The 23,375-nt window shown below is 39.9% G+C and overlaps 2 protein-coding genes across 3 annotated transcripts in view; both read left to right on the top strand.

The window, feature by feature from the left end:
- Nucleotides 1-842: 842 nt before the first annotated feature.
- Nucleotides 843-1,967, top strand: LOC132560149 (mucin-2-like). Its single transcript, XM_060224797.1, has one exon. The coding sequence runs from the start codon at nucleotides 843-845 to the stop codon at nucleotides 1,965-1,967; it is 1,125 nt and encodes a 374-aa protein (XP_060080780.1).
- A 12,279-nt stretch (nucleotides 1,968-14,246) lies between these two features.
- Nucleotides 14,247-23,375, top strand: part of LOC132560152 (neurocalcin homolog) — a 74,857-nt gene continuing 65,728 nt past the window's right edge. For both annotated transcript variants that reach the window (XM_060224804.1, XM_060224802.1), the window contains exon 1: nucleotides 14,247-14,337. The gene's annotated coding sequence lies outside the window, so the exon portion shown is untranslated. The remainder of the gene's footprint in view (nucleotides 14,338-23,375) is intronic.

The following is a 23,375-nucleotide window of genomic DNA, read 5'->3' as shown; positions in this document are numbered from 1 at the left end:
CCACACCATTACCCAGTCTACAGAACCACCACACCATTACCCAGTCTACAGAACCACCACACCACCACCCAGTCTACAGAACCACCACACCATCCCTCAGTCTACAGAACCACCACTACACCATCATCCAGTCTACAGAGCCACCACATCATCATCCAGTCTACAGAACCACCACACCATCACCCAGTCTACAGAACCAATACCACACCATTACCCAGTCTACAGAACCACCACACCACCACCCAGTCTACAGAACTACCAAACCATTACCCAGTCTACACAACCACCACACCATCACCCAGTCTACAGAACCACCACACCATCACCCAGTCTACAGAACCACTACCACACCATTACCCAGTATACAGAACCACCACACCACCACCCAGTCTACAGAACTACCAAACCATTACCCAGTCTACACAACCACCACACCATCACCCAGTCTACAGAACCACCACACCATCACCCAGTCTACAGAACCACTACCACCCCATTACCCAGTCTGCAGAACCACCACACCATCATCCAGTCTACAGAAACACCACTACCACACCATTACCCAGTCTACAGAACCACAACACCACCACCCAGTCTACAGAACTACCACACCATTACCCAGTCTAAACAACCACCACACCATCACCCAGTCTACAGAACCACCACACCATCACCCAGTCTACAGAACCACTACCACACCATTACCCAGTCTACAGAACCACCACACCATCACCCAGTCTACAGAAACACCACTTCCACACCATTACCCAGTTTACAGAACCATCACACCATCACCCAGTGCAATTGTATTCATAAGGGAATGCTAACTTCACGAATGGACAATGTTTTTGTCACATGATAATCATCTTTCCACAACCCACACAGAAAAACCACCCTGTCTACAGAACCACAACTACACCATCACCCAGTCTACAGAACTACCACACCACCACCTAGTCTACAGAACCACTACCACACCATCACCCAGTCTACAGAACCACTACCACACAATTACCAATTCTACAGAACCACCACACCACTGCCCAGTCTCCAGAACCACCACACCATCACCAGTCTACAGAGCCACTACCACACCACCACCCAGTCTACAGAACCACCACACCATCCCCAGTCTACAGAGGCACTACCACACCACCACCCAGTCTACAGAACTGTCACTACACCATCACCCAGTTTACGGATCCACCATCAAACCATCACCGAGTCTGTCTACAGAACCACCACACCATCACCCAATCTACAAACCACCACACTACCACCCAGTCTACAGAACCACCACACCATCACCCAGTCTACAGAACCACCACCACCCAACCACCAAGTCTACAGAACCACCACTACACCATCACCCAGTTAACAGAACTGTCACCACACCACCACCCTGTCTACAGAACCACCACACCACCACCCTGTCTACAGAACCACCACTACACCATCATTCAGTCTACAGAACTGCCACTACACCATCACCCAGTCTACAGAACCACCAAACCATCACCCAGTCTACAGAACCACCACCACCCAACCACCCAGTCTACAGAACCACCACACCATCACCCAGCCTACAGAACCACCACACCACCACCCAGTCTCCAGAACCACCACCATACCACTACCCTGTCTACAGAACAACTACCACACCACCCAGTCTACAAACTACCACTACCACACCACCCAGTCTACAGAACCATCATACCACCATCCAGTCTACAGAACAACTTCTACACCACCACCCAGTATACAGAACCACCAATAAACCATCACCCAGTCTACAGAACCACAACTACACCAAAAGCCAATCTGCAAAACCCACACACCACCATCTTGTCTACAGAACCACTACCACAACACCACCCAGTTTACAAAACCACCACCACACCACCACCCAGTCTACAAAACCCACATACCACCATCCAATCTACAAAACCACCACTACACCACCATAACCCAGTCTACAGAACCACCACCACACCACCACCCAGTCTACAAAACCCACATACCACCATCCAATCTACAAAACCACCACAACACCACCATAACCCAGTCTACAGAACCACCACCACACCACCACCCAGCCTACAAAACCCACATACCACCATCCAATCTACAAAACCACCACTACACCACCATAACCCAGTCTACAGAACCACCACCACACCACCACCCAGCCTACAAAACCCACATACCACCATCCAATCTACAAAACCACCACTACACCACAGTAACCCTAGTAACACAAAACCAGTCTATAGAACTGGTCCCAATCAACAGAGCCAAAACAGATCTTTGATGTTATTTCAGACTAGAGAATTAAATTCAAAATCAGCTGAAATATTATCTACTTACTCGCATGAACCTAAGTATATTTATTTTTTTTGCTTTATGTTTTATTTCAAATGAACAAAAAAAGATAAAACCTGTTATGTTATGCATATCATGCGTTTTAATATTGACCATGATTACGCAATGTACGACCCGGAGTCATGGTTACATACAACACTAGGAATACCCATTGTGTCTATACCCTGTTACGCTATCAATTCTGTACGTGACCGTGCGATGCAGTTACATACTACAACACAGTTATTTGTTATATAAGGTAATGTGGCCTTGATATTAACAGTCAGTAATGATCACCTGACATTAACAGTCAGTAATGATCACCTGACATTAACAGTCAGTAATGATCACGTGACATTTACAGTCAGTAATGATCACGTGACATTTACAGTCAGTAATGACCGCTTGTTTATAACATAGATAATGATTAGAGGAGCAGAATTGTACATCATCGACCGGAAGTTGATAATATCCTACCGCCTACATGGAATTTGCATGTGTGTGATCAGATATATAACTCTGAGAGTCGTTTCATCACATTTACTGTCAATATATGAGTATGTCGTTGGATAATATGTTACTAAATTAGATATTTCTGTGTATCAAAACTTAACCAACTTCAAATATTAACAAACCTTTCCTACCTCAGTATATACCCAACCTTACCTACCATAGTACCTCTGTTCTATGATGTTCTACTTTCCTACCTCAGTGTATACCACAACCTTACCTACCCTAGTACCTCTGTTCTATGATGTTCTACTTTCCTACCTCAGTGTATACCACAACCTTACCTACCCTAGTACCTCTGTTCTATGATGTTCTACTTTCCTACATCAGTGTTCTATGATGTTCTACTTTCCTAACTCAGTATATACCACAACCTTACCTACCCTAGTACCTCTGTTCTATGATGTTCTACTTTCCTACATCAGTGTTCTATGATGTTCTACTTTCCTACCTCAGTGTATACCACAACCTTACCTACCCTAGCACCTCTGTTCTATGATGTTCTACTTTCCTACCTCATTGTATACCACAACATTACCTACCCTAGTACCTCTGTTCTATGATGTTCTACTTTCCTATCTCAGTGTATACCACAATCTTACCTACCCTAGTACCTCTGTTCTATGATGTTCTACTTTCCTACCTCAGTATATACCCAACCTTACCTACCCTAGTACCTCTGTTCTATGATGTTCTACTTTCCTACCTCAGTATATACCACAACCTTACCTACCCTAGTACCTCAGTGTTCTATGATGTTCTACTTTCCTACCTCAGTGTATACCACAACCTTACCTACCCTAGTACTTCTGTTCTATGATGTTCTACTTTCCTACCTCAGTGTTCTATGATGTTCTACTTTCCTACCTCAGTCTATACCACAACCTTACCTACCCTAGTACCTCTGTTCTATGATGTTCTACTTTCCTACCTCAGTATATACCCCTAGTACCTCTGTTACCTACCTATATACCTCAGTTCTATACCACAACCTTACCTACCCTAGTACCTCTGTTCTATGATGTTCTACTTTCCTACCTCACTATATACCCCAACCTTCCTAACCATATTACTCTGGTACATGTTTTTTTAACTTTCCTCCATCCTTTAATACCCAAACTTACCTACCCTAGTACCTCAGTGTTCTATGATGTTCTACTTTCCTACCTCAGTATATACCACAACCTTACCTACCCTAGTACCTCTGTTCTATGATGTTCTACTTTCCTACCTCAGTATATACCTACAACCTTACCTACCTAGTACCTCCTGTTCTATGATGTTCTACTTTCCTACCTCAGTGTATACCACAACCTTACCTACCCTAGTACCTCTGTTCTATGATGTTCTACTTTCCTACCTCAGTATATACCACAACCTTACCTACCCTAGTACCTCTGTTCTATGATGTTCTACTTTCCTAACTCAGTATATACCACAACCTTACCTACCATAGTACCTCTGTTCTATGATGTTCTACTTTCCTACCTCAGTATATACCACAACCTTACCTACCATAGTACCTCTGTTCTATGATGTTCTACTTTCCTACCTACTTTCCTACCTCAGTATATACCACAACCTCAGTATATACCTACCTACCCTAGTACCTCAGTGTTCTATGATGTTCTACTTTCCTACCTCAGTATATACCACAACCTTACCTACCCTAGTACCTCTGTTCTATGATGTTCTACTTTCCTACCTCAGTATATACCACAACCTTACCTACCCTAGTACCTCTGTTCTATGATGTTCTACTTTCCTACCTCAGTATATACCACAACCTTACCTACCATAGTACCTCTGTTCTATGATGTTCTACTTTCCTACCTCAGTATATACCACAACCTTACCTACCCTAGTACCTCAGTGTTCTATGATGTTCTACTTTCCTACCTCAGTGTATACCACAACCTTACCTACCCTAGTACCTCTGTTCTATGATGTTCTACTTTCCTACCTCAGTGTTCTATGATGTTCTACTTTCCTACCTCAGTGTATACCACAACCTTACCTACCCTAGTACCTCAGTGTTCTATGATGTTCTACTTTCCTACCTCAGTATATACCACAACCTTACCTACCATAGTACCTCTGTTCTATGATGTTCTACCCTCCTCAGTATATACTATGATGTTCTACTTTCCTACCTCAGTATATACCACAACCTTACCTACCATAGTACCTCTGTTCTATGATGTTCTACTTTCCTAACTCAGTATATACCACAACCTTACCTACCATAGTACCTCTGTTCTATGATGTTCTACTTTCCTACCTCAGTATATACCACAACCTTACCTACCATAGTACCTCTGTTCTATGATGTTCTACTTTCCTAACTCAGTATATACCACAACCTTACCTACCCTAGTACCTCTGTTCTATGATATCCACTACCTCAGTGTTCTATGATACCCTACAGTATATACCACAACCTTACCTACCCTAGTACCTCTGTTCTATGATGTTCTACTTTCCTACCTCAGTATATACCTAACCTTACCTACCCTAGTACCTCTGTTCTATGATGTTCTACTTTCCTACCTCAGTATATACCCAACCTTACCTACCCTAGTACCTCTGTTCTATGATGTTCTACTTTCCTACCTCAGTATATACCACAACCTTACCTACCATAGTACCTCTGTTCTATGATGTTCTACTTTCCTACCTCAGTATATACCCAACCTTACCTACCCTAGTACCTCTGTTCTATGATGTTCTACTTTCCTACCTCAGTGTTCAATGATGTTCTACTTTCCTACCTCAGTATATACCCAACCTTACCTACCATAGTACCTCTGTTCTATGATGTTCTACTTTCCTACCTCAGTATATACCCAACCTTACCTACCCTAGTACCTCTGTTCTATGATGTTCTACTTTCCTGCCTCAGTATATACCCAACCTTACCTACCCTAGTACCTCTGTTCTATGATGTTCTACTTTCCTACCTCAGTATATACCCAACCTTACCTACCCTAGTACCTCTGTTCTATGATGTTCTACTTTCCTACCTCAGTATATACCACAACCTTACCTACCCTAGTACCTCTGTTCTATGATGTTCTACTTTCCTACCTCAGTGTATACCACAACCTTACCTACTTTCCTACCTAATTGTATACCTCAACCGTTACTACAGCACTTCCTCTCTGTTCTATGATGTTCTACTTTCCTACCTCAGTGTATACCACAACCTTACCTACCCTAGTACCTCTGTTCTATGATGTTATACCCAACCTTACTTAGTACCTCTGTTCTATGATGTTCTACTACCTCAGTGTTCTATGATGTTCTACTTTCCTACCTCAGTATATACCACAACCTTACCTACCCTAGTACCTCAGTGTTCTATGATGTTCTACTTTCCTACCTCAGTGTATACCACAACCTTACCTACCCTAATACCTCTGTTCTATGATGTTCTACTTTCCTTCCTCAGTATATACCCAACTTTACCTACCATAGTACCTCTGTTCTATGATGTTCTACTTTCCTGCCTCAGTATATACCCAACCTTACCTACCCTAGTACCTCTGTTCTATGATGTTCTACTTTCCTACCTCAGTGTATACCACAACCTTAGCTACCCTAGTTCCTCAGTGTTCTATGATGTTCTACTTTCCTACCTCAGTATATACCCAACCTTACCTACCCTAGTACCTATGTTCTATGATGTTCTACTTTCCTGCCTCAGTATATACCACAACCTTACCTACCCTAGTACCTCAGTGTTCTATGATGTTCTACTTTCCTACCTCAGTATATACCCAACCTTACCTACCATAGTACCTCTGTTCTATGATGTTCTACTTTCCTACCTCAGTATATACCCAACCTTACCTACCATAGTACCTCTGTTCTATGATGTTCTACTTTCCTGCCTCAGTATATACCCAACCTTACCTACCATAGTACCTCTGTTCTATGATGTTCTACTTTCCTGCCTCCGTATATACCCAACCTTACCTACCCTAGTACCTCTGTTCTATGATGTTCTACTTTCCTACCTCAGTATATACCACAACCTTACCTACCCTAGTACCTCAGTGTTCTATGATGTTCTACTTTCCTACCTCAGTGTATACCACAACCTTACCTACCCTAGTACCTCAGTGTTCTATGATGTTCTACTTTCCTACCTCAGTGTTCTATGATGTTCTACTTTCCTACCTCAGTGTATACCACAACCTTACCTACCCTAGTACCTCTGTTCTATGATGTTCTACTTTCCTACCTCAGTGTATACCACAACCTTACCTACCCTAGTACCTCTGTTCTATGATGTTCTACTTTCCTACCTCAGTATATACCACAACCTTACCTACCCTAGTACCTCAGTGTTCTATGATGTTCTACTTTCCTACCTCAGTATATACCCAACCTTACCTACCATAGTACCTCTGTTCTATGATGTTCTATTTTCCTACCTCAGTGTTCTATGATTTTCTACTTTCCTACCTCAGTGTTCTATGATGTTCTACTTTCCTACCTCAGTATATACCCAATCTTACCTACCCTAGTACCTCTGTTCTATGATGTTCTACTTTCCTAACTCAGTATATACCACAACCTTACCTACCACAGTACCTCTGTTCTATGATGTTCTACTTTCCTACCTCAGTGTATACCTCAACCTTACCTACCCTAGTACCTCTGTTCTATGATGTTCTACTTTCCTACCTCAGTATATACCACAACCTTACCTACCCTAGTACCTCTGTTCTATGATGTTCTACTTTCCTACCTCAGTGTATACCTCAACCTTACCTACCATAGTACCTCTGTTCTATGATGTTCTACTTTCCTACCTCAGTGTATACCACAACCTTACCTACCCTAGTACCTCTGTTCTATGATGTTCTACTTTCCTACCTCAGTGTATACTACAACCTTACCTACCATAGTACCCCTGTTCTATGATGTTCTAAAATAACAGATTTCCGGTACAGGGTATAGTCTCCTCCACATCAGACTCAAAACAGTGCACCTTGTCTAAATATGGAAGTTAATTGTAACCACAGATGATGACTTTGCTGTGAAGGTATAGGTCATGAAGTGTTTCCTGTGATCCTCTGGATCGATTCAGAAACAGCTTAAATTTTTTGCATATACAACATTTATTCACACACAGGTTAGAATATATTTTCAAAAAAAAGGTTTGGATTAGTTTGATAAATCCTCACATATCTTCAAAAAAATGTCTTCAAAAACAACAACAAATGAAATTTTATAAAGCTCTTCAAATCTGTTGTACATGTTTAAGTATATCCGAGTATGAACATTTTCAGTTCAGGGACCAATTTTGTTGATATTTTTAGGTGTTTAAGTATATCCGAGTATGAACATTTTCAGTTCAGGGACCAATTCCGTTGCTCTTCTCAACCAGCTTCAACCAAAGATCGCTGCCGAAAAAGATGTTTCTTTTTTCATGTTTATTTATCGTGTATCTCTGCCTACTTAAGGCTGTCTGATCTCTGCAGTATCTAAGATAATTTGCGGTGTTCCTTCCTGTGTACACAGGAACGCATTTCCCTGGACTTAATTTCAATAACCCTGTAACACACCATCTTTACATCCGTTGAAGATCCTCCTGAACTAAGGTTTGATTAGATACTTCATTTATCATTTTTAATATTTTAGAGTCGTGTGCTAACAGAAGGGCTTCCGAATTAAGACTACTCACGCAAGTTATTTATGCATTATGCAAATGACGAATGGTATGAGACCTACAACAGAATGTTCAGGAAACTCCAGGGGTGATCTGGTTCCTTACAGAATACTTTCCATTGATAACAACGCATTCTGTTTTTCTTCTTAATTCTCTATTCAGCTGGCAAAATGTATCTTGCATTCAGTCAGCTTTTAGTATTTGAATAAGTCTATTGTGTAGAACGTAATTAAGTGCCTTCTAAATAAATCAACTTTGGGTTACCTTGACCCACCTTGGTGGTCCTTTTATTGAGGACCGTTAGAAGCTGAATGGTTACAGATCTGCCCTATGTTGCATTGCTTATTCATAAAAAGTACATGGACATGTTCTTGCTTTACGTCATTACCAGAAGGTAATTTCCATCCAAGTTACCATGGAGATTGTCTCTAAATCACACTATTAAAAACCGTGAAACTGAGCTGTGGCTTGAAAGAATGACCATCAGTTATGACCACCTAGATTATAGACCAATCCAAATTCTCAGAATGAGCATGTGCGCGAATTGTTTCAAAACTACTGACATACCCAACCCAAGCTGAGAAATATGGCAAAACTTCAAGTAATCTAAATCATCATTACGTCACTCACACTGTGACGTCATCTACTCTTCAAGAGATACATTTATGACAGACATATTGGACTATTGTGGTACAGCAACGTTCCTGACCCTGGACAAAGCATCCAATGAAGGCCTTGCCCAAATTTTATTTGGACGTCATGATGAGAACATAGAGGGCAATGAAGTCGTCTAGATGGTAGCTAGTCGACTTGCCTTAGCTACACGTTCTCCTCTCGGCCGAGAACAAGACTTACTGGTATTACAACAAGCACGCACTTCGCGACTCATGACACGTTTGCTATATTCATACACTTTAAACAATTAACCATTTAATTTTGACCACTTTTATCATACCGCGGATTGTTAACATGAATTCCTTGCATTCATCATTTTGATTTACTATGTATCTATCTCAGATGAATGAATGAATGAATGAGCCTCGTTTTAGACTGTGAGTACCATTCCGCTCTTTGGTTGGCTGGCTGATTATATAACAATATGAAAGGTTCGACTATTGTGTTTGTTGTCTAGAAGAAGTCTCTCCTTTCTTTATTCGTTAAGGTCACTCTTGTAATTACCTTTTTGATATGTCTTGGTAATCTTTAGAATATGACATCCCATGACTCTGTTACATATACAGCCGGCTTTCTCCTACTCGTTATCCGTGTGTTTACTGATTTTCTTGTAACCTGTATGAAGATTACAAATATCTGATTTTGTTTCAGATTACCCTCGCATTTTCCTTTGTTATTTCATAATCAAACTTATCGCGTGAAAAAGGGCTTTCATTTTCTTACTGCATGCTCCGCAATAGTCTGCAGATTATACCGAAGAGCATCAAGGCGGTAAGAAAACGTTTTGAATATTAGGATTTTTATCTTTTCCCCAGAGAAGTCTTTGGTTTTAATTACCTTGCGTGCTAAGGAGCTTTTCTTATTATGATTTGTCTTTTGTTTCTTTGTTCAATGATATCAAATGAATCCGTTTATTGCTTCATACTTATCTTCAATATCTATTCGTATTAATAACAAGATGTTTTCAGAATCAGTTGCTTTGCTGAAAACCTTTATGCGGGTAAAGAGCAGCGGATCTCTTCCACGAACTTGATTTAAGTCCATAATTTTGTTTGTTTGGAAGGTGCACATGTATAGCAGGATGTCCTTCTTCATCGACGTTTAATTCTGCCGTAAGTAAATTATACCACAACTATGTCAACTCCAATATGTCAATGTGACTTTAAAGGTCACTAGCAACGATATTTTACCGGACTTTGTATTTTGATGTAGATGTCGCCTACCTATACGTAGTAATATGAATGTTCGACTCTCGACGCGATTTAAGCCCAGTGCCAGTGCGTTCGGCTACGGGTCAGTTTGATGGCACGTCAAAGCCTCGGTCTTTCCCGGTCGCGTTCGGATTTTCTCTGGCATACAAAATCTGTGACGTCATTATTGCTATTTAGCAAACTCACAATTTTATCACTAACTCAATCGAGATTATTTTATCAGTGATGGTACAAAGTGTTGTAAAAGGAGTTATATAAAACTATTGCGACTTTTTAAATTAAAAGATGACATGGAAAGTTTCGGAACCAACAGAATCAGCTGAACGGACTCGTCTCCATTTGCATTTATCTGCCCAAGACATGGAAGATATGCTTATTTCAGCACGTGTTGACATCTCTTTCATGGTTTACCTCATTGAACACATGGGCACAGGTGTCGCGCTGTGTTATTTCACGCCTACGTAGAATGTTATTTATCTGTATATTTTCACACTTACGCAGTTTGAGAGAGAGGATAGCTTACCATTATATACGTCCCCTCCTATCATGTGTATTGGAGCATGAGATAACAACGGTCTTTAGCTCATTTTTACCATAATCTACGCATTAATGATCCAGATTTCTTATAATAGCCGATAAGCTATAGGCATACTGTTCGTGCCGACGTCGTCCGTCCGTCCGTCCTTCCGTCCGCCCGCCAATATCTTTTATTCTGCGAATTGCAACTAGTCATGTACGACTCAGCGGATTTTACCAAATAGGGGAAAAAGAGCAAATTCTTGCCCAAATTTGATCTGAAGCATTCTTAGGTAAAGAGGAATCGATTTTGTATATCTAATGCCTAGTTGGGTGGGAGGGCGGGACCAAATAGGGGAAATAACACAAATTCTTTAAAATCTTACTCCTCCTGTAGGAATGATTGGATTTTGCCCAAATGTTGTCTGAAGCATTGTTGGGCGAAGGGAAATCAATACGCTATAAACAGTAGGTCTGAACCTTGGAGTGCAAAATGCGGGAACCAATTAGGGAAATAGAAATAGAGTTTTAAAATCCTTCTTCTCCAGTAGGAATGATTGAATTTTGTCCAAATATGATCTGAATCGTTTGAATTTTGTATAAAAGATTGGCCTTGGCCCCATGAGCGGGAGTTGCGAGGCCCAAATAGAGTAAATTCTTCGGATTCTTTAAAAAATTTAGAATTTGGGATTCTGTCCCAATTGGATCTGAAGTATTTCTTAGTGAATGAGACTTTTGTATAAATGGTTTTGCTGACCCTCCGGGGGCAGAGGTATTGCGCCTAAGCAAGAAATTAATGTTAACCTGAAGAATTCCTTTTCCTTTAGACTGGGTGAAGCAATTTCAGCAAAACTGAGCCAGGTGAACGATACATGCCCTATGGATCTCTTGTTTTATCTCCAAATACAATATACAAGGTTCTACCAACTGAGCCAAAGAAGCATGTTCCGTCAACTGATCGACAGTGAAACCGTATTAAACAGCACCTCGTCAGCTGAGTGACAGAGACCGTATTAAACAGCACCTCGTCAGCTGAGTGACAGAGACCGTATTAAACAGCACCTCGTCAGCTGAGTGACAGAGACCGTATTAAACAGCACCTCGTCAGCTGAGTGACAGAGACCGTATTAAACGCTATGTACAGGTCACACGGACTCGTCAACTAAGAGACAGAGACCGTACTTAACATGACATCCAAGCCACACCGACTCGTCAACTGAGTGGCTGAGACCGTATTAAACGTTCTGTACAGGTCACACGGACTCGTCAACTAAGTGACAGAGGCCGTACTTAACATGACATCCAAGCCACACCGACTCGTCAGCTGAGTGACAGAGACGGTATTCAACAGACTCGTTAGTTGAGTGACAGAGACCGTACTTAACACTATATACAGATCACACCGACCCATCAACTGAGTGACAGAGACCGTATTTAACACCGACTCGTCAGCTGAGTGACAGAAACCGTATTTAACACTATATACAGGAGACACTGACTCGTCAGCTGAGTGACAGAGACCGTATTTAACACTATGTACAATTCACACCGACTCGTCAGCTGAGTGACATAGACCGTATTTAACACAGACTCGTCAGCTGAGTGACAGAGACCGTATTTAACACTACGTACAGGTCACACCGACCCGTCAACCGAGTGGCAGAGACCGTATTTAACACTATGTACAGGTCACACCGACTCGTCAGCTGAGTGACAGAGACCGTACTTAACACAGACTCGTCAGCTGAGTGACATAGACCGTATTTAACAACATGTACAATTCACACCGACTCGTCAGCTGAGTGACATAGACCGTATTTAACACTATATACAGGAGACACTGACTCGTCAGCTGAGTGACAGAGACCGTATTTAACACTATGTACAAGTCACATCGACTCGTCAGCTGAGTGACAGGGACTGTATGCAATACCAAGTACAAACAGGGACATATTTTACAGATGATAAATTACACATTCGTGGTACAAACCACACCAAGCTGCTCCTTTCACTATAGAACCAATTCAACATCAAAAACATAGTTATATAATGGTTTTGTTCTCCATCTTATTTCAATCTACACGTAGGACGTTTCAGGGTGAAGTGAGGTTCACCTAATTACCCATAAAGTGATGTTTACAATTCTCCCACCTATACATGGGTACAGACACTAAATGTGTCAGGTATGTGATTTATTGCCTTTACAGTGACAGCAATCCTCCAACAATTTGTTGTCAAATGTGATTTATGTAGTATTGAATTTTCTAATGTGGGGCTGAGACACATATGTTTCATTAAGAGATTTATATAAAAGTTATTCTAGCTTGATTACCAATTCTCTGTGTAATGTTCGAGATAAAATGGTGTTATCTAAGATAATTTACAGTCAGAAGACACAAACTGGGACACTTCAAAATAAAATTAATGTCAGCTTTGCCTTCTTTGTGAATGCATCACCAATATCATTTTGCTGTAATGAGACAATTGACTCCTTAACTTTTCAGGCTGCCCTACCAGATAGTTACTCTACGACTGTGACACCTCATCATAAATATCGGTTTATAACAAACAACATCTTATATATTTTCTTCGTTTAAAAAAATGTTCACATAAATTAGTCTTGTTTTCAGTCACTTATCTTTTAAAGTTCAGCCATTTTTGTTCCAATTTTAGAAATATGACATTTTTCATGTTGTATTACATTGTATATATAATTTCCTATTTTCCCCATTTCTTTCATTTATATCATGAAAGTAAAGATAGTTAATGATTAAACAACATTAAAAGATTATTTTTTGTCAAGGAAATTGTTCTTATTACTAAAAGTACTTGTATACATATCCAGTTTTCATTTAAAACACTCGTACATGGTATAAATGCCGCATCGATTATTTTTCATGGGTACAGTTCTAACTGTGACGTTATGTCATTATATATATGCTGTGTGTTTACTTTCATTTTTCTTGATGTTTTATCACGGACTTTTTTCACTATCCTGTGCTCAGTATTTCATCAATTTTATCAATTGATTTGTAGTTGTACAGTACAATTCAATGATATATTTAAGTCTGTGTTAACTACAATAAATCATGTTTAAAAATTTACAAGTTATAGCACAGCAAACATAATTTGAATTGCGTGTCTTATATGTTTATATATAGATATCAAATCGAAAGTTTATCAGTTTATGATGCTACATGCTAGCCGCCACTAGTGTCACATGACCCAAAGTTTTGTAACACGCTCGTTGATTGGTTGTTACGACTTGGCTGCATAATTCACTCAGCACCGAATAATCTCCGGAAACTGAAGGTTGGAGGAAACGCTGCTGGTCTTCATTCGCTGTTTACAGTTGAAGACACATTGAGGAATTCATTTAAGAAGGTAGGTTGTGAGATAATCATACTAAGATGAATATTCATCCATTATATCTATAAGGAACAAATTTTCTTGTCGACTGTCTCGATATCGAACACACGCTGACTGTAGTGTATTGCTATGCACAGGGTTGTGTATCAGGCCCCGTGCCCTGAGCGTATCGCGAGATCAACATAATTATAAGATGATACATTTTATTTCATTGGCAGTGTAATTAGGTCTATTGTTGAATCGTGACTAGAATAGCTATTTTGGAATCATTTCACTGTTTATGTGTGTTTTATTGTGGATGACCTCTGGCTCTGCTTGTCATATATTGAAAATACTGTAGATATTTTCAACACAGAAAAGGGATATTTTCAAAGGTATTTGTCAAATGATTCGTCACGATATCTAATTTTTGAGAATGTCCAAATGTGTTGTTTTTTGAGGCATGGTGAAATTGAGATATTCTTTACCAAGATGTGATATCTACTATTATTTCTTCGTTGATGAAATAATGAACCAGGTGATGTTTACACTTTCGTTCTCGGTGACATATACTGTATTTTTTGTTGCCAGATCAATAGTGTTGGTTTAATGTTAGTGTTAAGTTAATTTAAAGCACAAAACTTTAGATAAGTATACAAAGAGACAAATGATATAGAATTTGTTTACCGCTTGTTTATCATTTCATATCACTATGAGTGGAATCCATGTTGATTTTCCTGAATTCTATTGGTTGCTGACCTTATCATCATGTACCAGACTCGCTAATGTTGAAGGATTTTTCTAAACTAGCTCTCAACCTATGAGTTTTGTCAGGAGTTTGTCTCTCTTGAAAAATCTGTATCCAAAAATATTGCTGTAAACTCACAAAATACATGCCATGGCAAGAATTATATTATTTTTTTGATGTTCATGAGGTCATATCAGCATTGAGATTCACAACATATTTCATGAATGGCATTAAAAAGGGGCATAACTCTATTAGGTGATCTGCACTGAAAAAATACCAAAACCTGGCCAATGTACTATAGCTACTGACTTTGTTAGTCATCCTGTGACATTTGTTGATTTTTAAATGAACAGCAGATATATCTGCCAACTGTCTCTTTTGCTACATATAATATAAATTAATGCATGTATAGTCATAGAGGTACAAATATACTGTTCTCAGATTTGAAGATTTCCACTTTGAGCATGCATTCCTCTTATTGCCTTCTCTCGTAAAATATAAATGAAAACTTATACTTGTGTCTGTTTCATTAATCCAAGAGAGAACTTGAAAGATTTGATTTCAGATGACCTGAAAATCTTAATATCTGAGGGACACTATGGTTATGTAGGGGATTCACATGCAACATGCAGTGACGGAAAACAGCTGTATTTTAGCATGTACAGTAATTTGACAGAATTACTTTTCTGAATTTACTTAAAAATTACATTTAGTAATATAAATGACTGTTGAAAGAAATGATTTTATATGTTGTAATGAATAAGTTTATTAACGAAAATTCATAAAATCGCTGTCATATCCATTGAAGTTTGGAACTACATAACTATTTGGAGTAGTTATATTGACATACATCATCAGGCAAAATTCAGCATAACGTAAATGACAGATAAACAAAGATTGAACAACAAAACTACTAAAGTTTTAATTGTATGATTTTCAATTAATGTTGCGAGATAAATAGAATACATGGTCAGTGTTTTCAGCTAGGGATAGAAAGACAAAATATAAGATTGTATCATAAGACACTGACTATGTATTCTATACACATAAATGAATGTCTCTTTGATTTCTGCTTGGCAAATCAGCATTTTACAGAATATGTCCCTGTACAAGTGATGTTAAAATATGCAAGAGATAGTGAATTTTACAATTTAGTAGGGTTGCCACCGTCACTCTGGGTTAACTTGTTACTCAGAATGAAGACAACAGCAACCCTGCATACAACAGAATGTTAAATGATGGTGTACAAATAATGCATGAACAGTGTTAAAGGTATACAGGTGATGATGTATTGGACAGCTGGATTTGACACTCAACTATTGACACTTGGTAGACATCAGGTCTATCAGAATTTGAAATCAGGTTGACCCTCGAAATTTCAAGTAGACTTTCCCATTTGAAACTAAAATCTTAATATTGGATAGTTTTACTGGAACACTGGTGTTTTATAACTTTGGATTTTTAATTCTTTTGTGCTCAAGCTCCCCGGAGCTGATAGGACTTCTGTTGATTTCCTTCTGGACAGTTCTGCATGGATAGCATCTTGAGAATCTTTTGATACTTCATTGTATCTACAGATGCTTTATTCATCATAGTTAGTGATTGTTCAGCTACTGATTGGCTCTCTGGTATTTTCTTTACAATTTCCTTTGAAGGTTTTTTCCTTGTGACATTCTTATGATTCATTATATTTTTATTGTATCTGTTTTCAATTTTGACATTTCAGTCACAAATGTATCATCAGTATTATATCATGAACACATAGAACATGACTTCTTATCTTCTCATTCATCATATTGAAGTCAAAAGAAACATCCCAACACAGGATCTTTGGAAAGATCTCTCTTGTAATTCCAAATTTTTTCGAAATCACCATTTTTATATGTTGAATAGCTTTCTTGCCTAGTTTTGTTTTTTTATTTTTGTTGGAGAAACTCCTAAGCATTTTCACATTTTGCTGTGATCATAATCAGTGAGATGCTTCACACAGGTAACAACAGGATTTTTGCAAAAACAAGAGCATTAATGTCTGCAATCCGTGACATTTGTAATATTCTTGAATACAAAATTTGATATAGCAGCAATCAATTCAACTATGACTGATGGACACATAATTACGGTTTAGTGCTAAAAATTATATAATGTGTGTAAAATTTCATGATGGAGTCCAGATTATCATAAGATTTAATGGTAAATAATGGAAATAATTGTATCTCATTTTAATGGTTATTTACTTACATGATTTCAATTGAAATTTTTAGGTAGACCAGCAGTCTGTTACTCACTGGATTGAGTAGAACTGAACTCACACATTTCAGTAGACTTAGTGTCCTGGTCCAAAGTTAGTGTCAAACCCAGCTAGTGTAAATTGGGTGCAAGTAATGCGTGGACGATACTGATGGTGTGCAGGTGATATGTGGACAGGGTCATTGTACAGGTGATGTGTAGACATGGTCATTGTTGTACAGGTGATGTGTAGACAGTGTCATTGTTGTACAGTTGATGTGTAGACAGTGTCATTGTTGTACAGTTGATGTGTAGACAGTGTCATTGTTGTACAGGTGATGTGTAGACAGGGCCATTGTTGTACAGTTGATGTGTAGACAGTGTCATTGTTGTACAGGTGATGTGTAGACAAGGTCATTGTTGTGCAGGTGATGTGTAGACTGGGTCATTGTTATACAGGTGATGTGTGTACAGGATCATTGTTGTACAGGTGATGTGTAGAAACTGTCATTGTTGTACAGGTGATGTGTAGACACTGTCATTGTTGTGCAGGTGATGTGTAGACAGTGTCATTGTTGTACAGGTGATGCGAAGACAGTGTCATTGTTGTACAGGTGATGTGTAGACAGGGTCATTGTTGTACAGTTGATATGTAGACAGTGTCATTGTTGTACAGGTGATGTGTAGACAGTGTCATTGTTGTACAGTTGATATGTAGACACTGTCATTGTTGTACAGGTGATGTGTAGACGGGGTCATTGTTGTACAGGTGATGTGTAGACGGGGTCATTGTTGTACAGATGATGTGTAGACAGGGTCATTGTTGTGCAGGTGATATGTAGACAGGGCCATTGTTATGCAGGTTATGTGTAGACACTGTCATTGTTGTACAGGTGATGTGAAGACAGGGCCATTGTTGTACAGGTGATGTGTAGACACTGTCATTGTTGTACAGGTGATGTGTAGACAGGGTCATTGTTGTACAGATGATGTGTAGACAGGGTCATTGTTGTGCAGGTTATGTGTAGACACTCATTGTTGTACAGGTGATGTGAAAACAGGGCCATTGTTGTACAGGTGATGTGTAGACACTGTCATTGTTGTACAGGTGATGTGTAGACAGGGCCATTGTTGTACAGGTGATATGTAGACAGGGTCATTGTTGTACAGGTGATGTGTAGACAGGGCCATTGTTGTACAGGTGATGTGTAGACACTGTCATTGTTGTACAGGTGATATGTAGATAGGGCCATTGTTGTACAGTTGATGTGTAGACAGGGTCATTGTTGTACAGGTGATGTGTAGACAGTGTCATTGTTGTACAGTTGATGTGTAGACAGTGTCATTGTTGTACAGTTGATGTGTAGACAGTGTCATTGTTGTACAGGTGATGTGTAGACAGGGCCATTGTTGTACAGTTGATGTGTAGACAGTGTCATTGTTGTACAGGTGATGTGTAGACAAGGTCATTGTTGTGCAGGTGATGTGTAGACTGGGTCATTGTTATACAGGTGATGTGTGTACAGGATCATTGTTGTACAGGTGATGTGTAGAAACTGTCATTGTTGTACAGGTGATGTGTAGACACTGTCATTGTTGTGCAGGTGATGTGTAGACAGTGTCATTGTTGTACAGGTGATGCGTAGACAGTGTCATTGTTGTACAGGTGATGTGTAGACAGGGTCATTGTTGTACAGTTGATATGTAGACAATGTCATTGTTGTACAGGTGATGTGTAGACAGTGTCATTGTTGTACAGTTGATATGTAGACACTGTCATTGTTGTACAGGTGATGTGTAGACGGGGTCATTGTTGTACAGATGATGTGTAGACAGGGTCATTGTTGTGCAGGTGATATGTAGACAGGGCCATTGTTATGCAGGTTATGTGTAGACACTGTCATTGTTGTACAGGTGATGTGAAGACAGGGCCATTGTTGTACAGGTGATGTGTAGACACTGTCATTGTTGTACAGGTGATGTGTAGACGAGGTCATTGTTGTACAGATGATGTGTAGACAGGGTCATTGTTGTGCAGGTGATATGTAGACAGGGTCATTGTTATGCAGGTTATGTGTAGACACTAATTGTTGTACAGGTGATGTGAAAACAGGGCCATTGTTGTACAGGTGATGTGTAGACACTGTCATTGTTGTACAGGTGATGTGTAGACAGGGCCATTGTTGTACAGGTGATATGTAGACAGGGTCATTGTTGTACAGGTGATGTGTAGACAGGGCCATTGTTGTACAGGTGATGTGTAGACACTGTCATTGTTGTACAGGTGATATGTAGATAGGGCCATTGTTGTACAGTTGATGTGTAGACAGGGTCATTGTTGTACAGGTGATGTGTAGACAGTGTCATTGTTGTACAGTTGATGTGTAGACAGTGTCATTGTTGTACAGTTGATGTGTAGACAGTGTCATTGTTGTACAGGTGATGTGTAGACAGGGCCATTGTTGTACAGTTGATGTGTAGACAGTGTCATTGTTGTACAGGTGATGTGTAGACAAGGTCATTGTTGTGCAGGTGATGTGTAGACTGGGTCATTGTTATACAGGTGATGTGTGTACAGGATCATTGTTGTACAGGTGATGTGTAGAAACTGTCATTGTTGTACAGGTGATGTGTAGACACTGTCATTGTTGTGCAGGTGATGTGTAGACAGTGTCATTGTTGTACAGGTGATGCGAAGACAGTGTCATTGTTGTACAGGTGATGTGTAGACAGGGTCATTGTTGTACAGTTGATATGTATGTCATTGTTGTACAGGTGATGTGTAGACAGTGTCATTGTTGTACAGTTGATATGTAGACACTGTCATTGTTGTACAGGTGATGTGTAGACGGGGTCATTGTTGTACAGATGATGTGTAGACAGGGTCATTGTTGTGCAGGTGATATGTAGACAGGGCCATTGTTATGCAGGTTATGTGTAGACACTGTCATTGTTGTACAGGTGATGTGTAGACAGGGCCATTGTTGTACAGGTGATATGTAGACAGGGTCATTGTTGTACAGGTGATGTGTAGACAGGGCCATTGTTGTACAGGTGATGTGTAGACACTGTCATTGTTGTACAGGTGATGTGTAGATAGGGCCATTGTTGTACAGTTGATGTGTAGACAGTGTCATTGTTGTACAGATACTATGTAGACACTGTCATTGTTGTACAGGTGATGTGTAGACAGTGTCATTTTTGTACAGGTGATATGTAGACAGGGCCATTGTTGTACAGGTGATGTGTAGACAGGGTCATTGTTGTACAGGTGATGTGTAGACAGGGTCATTGTTGTGCAGGTGATGTGTAGACAGAGTCATTATTGTACAGGTGATGTGTAGACTGGGTCATTGTTGTACAGGTGATGTGTAGACAGGGTCATTGTTGTGCAGTTGATATGTAGACACTGTCATTGTTGTACAGGTAATGTGTAGACGGGGTCATTGTTGTACAGTTGATATGTAGACACTGTCATTGTTGTACAGGTGATGTGTAGACAGGGTCATTGTTGTACACGTGATGTGTAGACAGGGCCATTGTTGTACAGTTGATGTGTAGACTGGGTCATTGTTGTACAGGTGATGTGTGGACAGGGTCATTGTTGTACAGGTGATGTGTAGACAGGGTCATTGTTGTGCAGGTGATGTGTAGACAGAGTCATTGTTGTACAGGTGATGTGTAGACAGGGCCATTGTTGTACAGGTGATGTGTAGACAGGGCCATTGTTGTACAGGTGATGTGTAGACAGGGTCATTGTTGTACAGTTGATATGTAGACACTGTCATTGTTGTACAGGTGATGTGTAGACAGGGTCATTGTTGTACAGGTGATGTGTAGACACTGTCATTGTTGTACAGGTGATATGTAGACAGGTGATGTGTAGACAGGGCCATTGTTGTACAGGTGATGTGTAGACACTGTCATTGTTGTACAGGTGATATGTAGATAGGGCCATTGTTGTACAGGTGATGTGTAGACAGGGTCATTGTTGTGCAGGTTATGTGTAGACACTCATTGTTGTACAGGTGATGTGAAAACAGGGCCATTGTTGTACAGGTGATGTGTAGACACTGTCATTGTTGTACAGGTGATGTGTAGACAGGGCCATTGTTGTACAGGTGATATGTAGACAGGGTCATTGTTGTACAGGTGATGTGTAGACAGGGCCATTGTTGTACAGGTGATGTGTAGACACTGTCATTGTTGTACAGGTGATATGTAGATAGGGCCATTGTTGTACAGGTGATGTGTAGACACTGTCATTGTTGTACAGGTGATGTGTAGACAGGGTCATTGTTGTACAGGTGATGTGTAGACACTGTCATTGTTGTACAGGTGATATGTAGACAGTGTCATTGTTGTACAGGTGATGTGTAGACAGTGTCATTTTTGTACAGATGATATGTAGACACTGTCATTGTTGTACAGGTGATGTGTAGACAGGGCCATTGTTGTACAGGTGATGTGTACAGGTGATATGTAGTGTAGACAGGGTCATTGTTGTATTGTTGTACAGTGATGTGTAGACATTGTTGTGATGTGTAGACAGGGTCATTGTTGTACAGGTGATGTGTAGACAGGGACATTGTTGTACAGGTGATATGTAGACAGGGTCATTGTTGTACAGGTGATATGTAGACAGGGCCATTGTTGTACAGGTGATGTGTAGACAGGGTCATTGTTGTACAGTTGATGTGTAGACACTGTCATTGTTGTACAGGTGATGTGTAGACAGGGCCATTGTTGTACAGGTGATATGTAGACAGGGTCATTGTTGTACAGGTGATGTGTAGACAGGGTCATTGTTGTACACAGGTCATTGTTGTACAGGTGATGTGTAGACAGGGTCATTGTTGTACAGGTGATGTCATTGTGTGTGTCAGGTGATGTGTAGACATTGTTGTACAGGTGATGTGTAGACTGGGTCATTGTTGTACAGGTGATGTGTGGACAGGGTCATTGTTGTACAGGTGATGTGTAGACAGGGTCATTGTTGTGCAGGTGATGTGTAGACAGAGTCATTGTTGTACAGGTGATGTGTAGACTGGGTCATTGTTGTACAGGTGATGTGTAGACACTGTCATTGTTGTACAGGTGATGTGTAGACAGGGTCATTGTTGTACACGTGATGTGTAGACAGGGTCATTGATGTACAGGTGATGTGTAGGTACTGACATTGTTGTACAGTTGATGTGTAGACAGTGTCGTTGTACAGTTGAAGTGTAGACGGGGTCATTGTTGTACAGATGATGTGTAGACACTGTCATTGTTGTACACGTGATGTGTAGACAGGGTCATTTTTGTGCACATGCCATGGACAGTGATATTGGTGTACAGGTGATGTATTGACCGTGTTATTGGTGTGCAGGTGATGTGTGATCAGTGTTACTGGCATGCAGGTTGATGAATGGACAGTGTTAATGGTGTGCAAGTGATGTACGGTCAGTGTTACCGATTGTGCAGGCAGTGTGCACAACTTACTCACCATCTTGAAGCAGTGTTTTGTGTATCAAAAGTAGGTCACTCCTATATTTTGACCTACATCAAAGAAAAAATTTTGGCTGGGTTTTTTCTTCTTCACTATTAGTCACTTAAACTTGGAACTTTGTATATGGGTACTCCTTGGTGAAGGATGTGTCAGTGTGGGACTGCAATTAACTGAAATCTCTTGTTTATTATGTGATCCTACAACATATATCAACAGGTTTTAGCCAACTCCAGTCAGAGTGGTGAAACAATGACAAGGCAGCGCTGCAGAACAAAAATGTTCAGATTTAGTTTGAAAACAGTATGCGTAATGGTTACAATTATTGAACATGAATGTAAGAAGAAAACAATCTATTTGTCACTATTAAAGATTTATCCAATACTGACCACCTTGGCACACCTGTATACCATTTCAGGGCATGAAATGTTGATTACTTTAACTATCCAGATATATTGTTAATGAACTGCTCTGGTCTACTACAGTTTGATTATATAATCGTGTCCAAACTCCCATATATTACTAATTTATGTGTTAGCTTCACACATATGGAGCAAACAGGTTTAACTGCGTAGGTGTATACAGTGATAAAGCATGCTTTATTGATTAACC

Source organism: Ylistrum balloti, unplaced genomic scaffold (genome assembly GCF_031769215.1).
Source record: "Ylistrum balloti isolate Yb309-2 unplaced genomic scaffold, AGI_CSIRO_Ybal_v1 Utg371022, whole genome shotgun sequence".
Lineage (NCBI taxonomy): Eukaryota > Metazoa > Mollusca > Bivalvia > Pectinida > Pectinidae > Ylistrum > Ylistrum balloti.
The sequence above is the reverse complement of the archived record's forward strand: the minus strand, read 5'-3'. Positions and strand labels throughout refer to the sequence as shown.